At 37.0% G+C, this 5461-nt stretch overlaps 1 protein-coding gene across 1 annotated transcript in view; it reads left to right on the forward strand.

Moving 5' to 3' along the window:
• Positions 1-524: 524 nt before the first annotated feature.
• The window catches only part of LOC111394186 (polyadenylate-binding protein 2-like), a 5988-nt gene continuing 1051 nt past the window's right edge, over positions 525-5461 (forward strand). The window contains exons 1-6 of the mRNA XM_023019952.1: positions 525-1033; positions 2583-2701; positions 3181-3837; positions 3963-4040; positions 4134-4223; positions 4891-5025. Of these exons, the coding sequence (XP_022875720.1) occupies positions 763-1033; positions 2583-2701; positions 3181-3837; positions 3963-4040; positions 4134-4223; positions 4891-5025 (1350 nt within the window). The 5' untranslated portion in view covers positions 525-762. The remainder of the gene's footprint in view (positions 1034-2582; positions 2702-3180; positions 3838-3962; positions 4041-4133; positions 4224-4890; positions 5026-5461) is intronic.

Raw genomic sequence — 5461 nt, forward strand, 5'->3', positions numbered from 1 at the left:
AAATCGAAATAGTATTCACAACTAATTATTATTGATTAAATGATTAATATTTATTACAAATGCACATAATAATAATAATAATAATAATAATAATAATAATAATAATAATAATTTAGAATTAAAATTTATTGTATAACAAATGGACATATATACTTTTAACAAAAATTGGTACAAAGTGGAAGAGAAGGTGAAAAGATATTTAACAATACTATTCATTTGAACAATTTTGCACTAAAGTGGTGCCATTAGTTAAAGGGTGATTTGCACTTGAAATTTGGCACAATTCGATGAATTATGGTGTAATGGGATGGGGTTGGAGACGTCAAGTAAGCCAAAACCCAAACACAAACTGGAGATTTCGACGGTCGAAATTTGACCATGTCACATCGAATCACGCTGGTCCGGATTTCACGCGTGTCTTCATATCGTGCGCACCCTGGTCCTCCCATCGGACGATCCAGATTCGACTCCATTTCCAGCTAGGGTTTCTTAAAACTTCCACCCACATATATATTCTTCGCAGCCCCATTCGTGTCGAGTGCGGTGCAGAACCCTGCCCTCCCAAAGGAAAAAAAAAAACCCCAAAAATTCCTTCTCTCTATCTATCCTTTGATCGTATCAGTTTACCCCCAAATTCCCCCCTTTTTGAACTATCTTGTTATTTAATTTTCAGTTTATTAGTAGGCAAAAATCACCCCAAAAAAAAAAAAAAATTTCATTCGAAACCTGAGGATTTAGGGTCAGTTTTCCTGTTTGGAAGGAATGGCGCAGATTCAGGTGCAGCACCAGAATGCAGCGGCTGGTCCGAATGGAGTGGTGGTGACGCCGGGTGCGGCCGCTCCGGGTGGAGGGGCCAGCCAGTTTCCGACGACTTCACTGTATGTGGGAGACTTGGATTTTACTGTGACGGACTCGCAGCTCTACGATCTGTTTAACCAGGTCGGTCAGGTTGTTTCTGTTCGGGTTTGTCGTGACCTCAGCACTCGGCGCAGCCTTGGCTATGGTTACGTCAACTATAGCAGCCCCCAGGATGGTTAGTGATTTGTTTATTAACAGATTTGTGTATAGATGTAGTTTCATTGGATGCGGCTTCTCTTTTATGAACATATTTTCCGAGATTTTGTATTACCCTTTGGTTGCGCGTCTTAATTGGCGATGGTGAGTTATCGACGGTGAGCGCATTTGTTTATCTATTTTAATGCAACTTTGGGTCTTGAAATTTGTGTTGTGAATCTTTTTGGGGTAACCTTTCATAAATGTTTGATTGAATGTGTAGCTCAGTTGCTATTCTGCAGGTGCCTGTCAGTTTAGTTTCGTTATATCTCTTGTGTGGACAAACTTTGGATCGAATTTTCAAATGTTAAATTATTACTCTTTAAGAAGTTGAAGTTAACTGATACAATGGTGAGACTTTCTATTGTTATCTGAATAAATTTGAGTTTTGGTCATTCCAGTTTAAATGAGCCTTCTTGTGCAGGGTTTTTTTATAACAAGTTGTGAACATGGTCCATCTTGTCTGGTTCATTATAATCTGAGCTGATTTTGTGCATGCTTAGATTGTATTTTTAATTTGGTTCTATAATTTATTAGCAAATAAGCTCGTCTAAAAGGCTTTACAAGCTTCATGTGTTGAATCATATTTCATGTGTGCCTACCAAACTTTCGTTGTATTGAGACGCAAGAAGAAGAATGTGATGAGCTTTGGACTTTGTTATATTATCTCATTTGGACCCTTCAAATTTTGTCATCGTTATTTTGCTCGTACTTGCAATGAGTCAGGAACAATTATTGAACTTTGCAAATTATATTATGCATGTATTGGGATTTTTCATCTTAATTCATGTCATTTCATGCTTTTCATTAAATGGCGTTAGCATATATGTAGTTTTTGTGCATTTAATAATCATGTGTAAGGTGATCGTAAACAGGTCGAATGTTTTGTTTTCAAGAACCTCATAGTTTTACCATCTTCAGTTTTTGTGCTGGTTTTTTAAGTAACTTATGACGTTTGAAGGTATTTTTGGGTTCTGTTTAACACAAACAACTTTAAAAACTGAAAGAAAAAGGATCTGGAGATTAAAGAATGGAAGAGAAGAAATGAAGAACCCAAGTGTACTCTGTTCGTCTACTTCTGCAACTGTAATGCTAGCCCCCTTCCCGCAAGAAAGTCTAGCAAATAGTTGGTCAATTTAGTTATATTATTGGTTGTGGCTTATGCTTCAAAGTGCCCCGAAGTTCTGTATCATGGAGCTGAACTGCATTCTCTCTGATCTAGCCTTCTGAATGTTTGTTAAATATGAAGAGAACAAACTATGAGCTCCGACAGAAAGGCTTCCTTCTGTAGACTTCGGGGATTATAGATTTTTTTAAAGAAAGTATAATTCACATAAGTTGTTTTGCCATTGATAATGTGACTGCTTGTGCATGTGTGTGGATGGCTCTGAGAAGTTGTTCGCAATGTCTCTTTTGCCCTGTCCTGTTGTGAAATATTGTTTGTTACTCTCATTTCTTATTTCCACTGAGAATGAAATGATTTGTTTTTAGTCAATGACCGAGGTCTTTTCTGTTTACCTGGTATACAGCGGCAAGGGCTATGGAGGTTTTAAACTTCACTCCTCTCAATAACAGGTCAATTAGAATCATGTATTCTCATCGGGATCCCAGTATCCGTAAAAGTGGAGCAGCAAATATCTTTATAAAGGTAAGAACCATGTTCATGTGCCATTTATTTTTCGATCTTTTTCCTTTCTTGATTTTAAGCATTCTGATTTTAGTCTGGCGCTCTGCTCCATCAGAAGTTTACTGCACTGTGTTTAGTATATGGAATATGTTAGTCACTTTATGTGTCCCCTTATTATGGTGACGTCGGATCTTTTTTTTTTTTTTTTTTTTTTTTTTTTTAATGCTCCGTTCAGAATAACTTTGATTTTCAACTTCCCTCCAGTCTCCAGCTTCGCATTTCTTTGTTAATACTAACATTTGTATTTGTTGCCTTGAAATTTACAATTTTTACCTTTTAGGAAGATATGGAGAATTGACTTTATGTTGTTTTTGCTCCACATGGATATACTAATGATCTGCAGAATGGATTGTTCACTTGGGATTGGCATTTTGTTTACTGGCTTCCATATCTCTTTTGTTTTTTCTCTGTTGTAGTTACATGTTCACTGATCTATGCAGAATTTGGACAAATCAATTGATAACAAAGCATTACATGACACATTTTCGAGCTTTGGGAACATTCTTTCCTGCAAGATAGCAACAGATCCTAATGGCCAATCAAAAGGCTATGGGTTTGTCCAATTTGAAAATGCAGAATCTGCACAAAATGCAATAGACAAGCTAAATGGCATGCTTATTAATGATAAGCAAGTGTATGTGGGACATTTCCTTCGTAAGCAGGAGAGAGAATCAGTATCAGACAGGACGAAGTTCAATAATGTCTATGTGAAAAATCTGGCAGAGTCTACTACAGATGATGATTTGAAGAAAATTTTTGCTGAATATGGAACAATTACTAGTGCTGTTATCATGAGGGATGCAGACGGAAAGTCAAAATGTTTTGGGTTTGTCAATTTTGAAATTGCCGATGATGCTGCAAAAGCTGTTGAAGCTCTAAATGGGGCAAAAATTGATGATAAGGAGTGGTACGTTGGCAAAGCCCAGAAGAAATACGAAAGAGAGCAAGAACTCAAAAGTCGATTTGAGCAGAGTGCCAAGGAAGCTGTAGACAAATACCAAGGAGTTAATTTATATATAAAAAATTTGGATGATAGCATTGATGACGGAAAACTGAAGGAAATGTTTTCGGAGTTCGGTTCAATTACATCATGCAAGGTATGTTCATGTTCTTGAAGAGAAGATACTGAATCGAGAATTTTAACATTTGTTGGTTCTCTGTTTATTTGTCGTTTGGTGAATGATTCAGTTGTGAATATTGTTTTATTTTGCTTGTATCACAGGTTATGCAAGATCCTAGTGGAGTAAGCAGAGGATCTGGATTTGTTGCCTTCTCTACTCCTGAAGAAGCTTCTCGAGCAGTAAGTTGCACAGCATAAGTGATGCTGTTGCGGTTTATATCTTTTATATTGTAATGACAGCTGATGTAGTGGCTTTTTAATTTTTAATTTTAGCTTACTGAGATGAATGGGAAAATGGTGGTTAGCAAGCCATTATATGTTGCAGTTGCGCAGCGAAAAGAAGAGAGAAGGGCTAGGTTACAGGTAAATTTAATCAGAAATATATATCGTCCAAGAAACAAATACCAACCTAGCTGCACTGATTTGTTGGTAACCCTATATCGTTCTCTTTATGGTTCACATTGGCATAAAATTTTTCGCTGTATCTTATTTAGAATCTTTTATTACTGGGTATCTTCAATAATATTGAATTATTTGTAGCCCCATTTTCTCAACTTCTGTTTTCTAGTGCTTTAAAACCATTTGGGAAAGGGTCGTTTTCATGCTTTCATGGACACAATACCAAGTTTGGCTTGTTATTTAGGTGGCACTTGTTAGTTATTCTGGAAATGGGTTTGGAATGAAATAAGCCTTCCTTAGCCTTTTAATGATCCTGTGTTTGGTATGGTACATTCCTGGGAGTGTCCATGTGGTAACCAATCCTACCCCATTTCAATAATATGCGACCATACAGTCCTCCCCGCTGCAGTATTGTACCCAAGGAGGTGGGGAGGCGAGCTTGTCCCTTTGTAAATTACTGTAATAACATTTTTATCTTTTTATTCGTCTATGAGATATTAAATAGGCTGTGTTTGGCTTCTTAATATTTTCTGTCATATGCCTTAATTTTCAATTTATAGAAATGGACGTAATTGAGCTTTGCAAAAATATTTTTACCATGAGTTCTATTCATTTTCTTTATCAATTGCAGGCCCAGTTTTCGCAAATGCGGCCAGTTGCAATGCCACCTTCGATTGCTCCACGTATGCCGATGTATCCTCCTGGTGCTCCGGGCATCGGACAGCAACTGTTTTATGGGCAACCTCCTCCTGCTATGATCCCTCAGGTAATCATTATTTAAGTGTTAATTGTGCTTTTGTTATGAGATAATGTTCTCTTTTTCTTTGGCTTGGATACCTGCATGCTTCCCCCACCAAAAATGACAAAAAGAGAATCCTAATTGTTTGTGCCGCTTGTTTAGTACTAGGAGTAACAGTCCAAGTAAAACTGGTGTTATTAGTAGATGTAGGAATTACAATTTGGTAGGGCTTTGGGTGAAACTATTTTAAAGCAAAAGCTATTTTATTAGTGAACACAGTCTTGGTAACATCATGTATTCTTTCACTACCTAACCTAGTTTCTGGAGTTTTTCTTCAATGGATAAAACTATTGATTCTTGCCACCAAAACATGAGATGGCATATGTTTCCATTGTATGTGTTCTTGGCCTTGTTTGAGCATTGTTCTGACGCCTTCATTTCTTTCAACATGTGTTAAGATGGG

The sequence above is a fragment of the Olea europaea genome, chromosome 5 (genome assembly GCF_002742605.1).
Source record: "Olea europaea var. sylvestris chromosome 5, O_europaea_v1, whole genome shotgun sequence".
In the NCBI taxonomy this organism is placed as follows: domain Eukaryota; kingdom Viridiplantae; phylum Streptophyta; class Magnoliopsida; order Lamiales; family Oleaceae; genus Olea; species Olea europaea.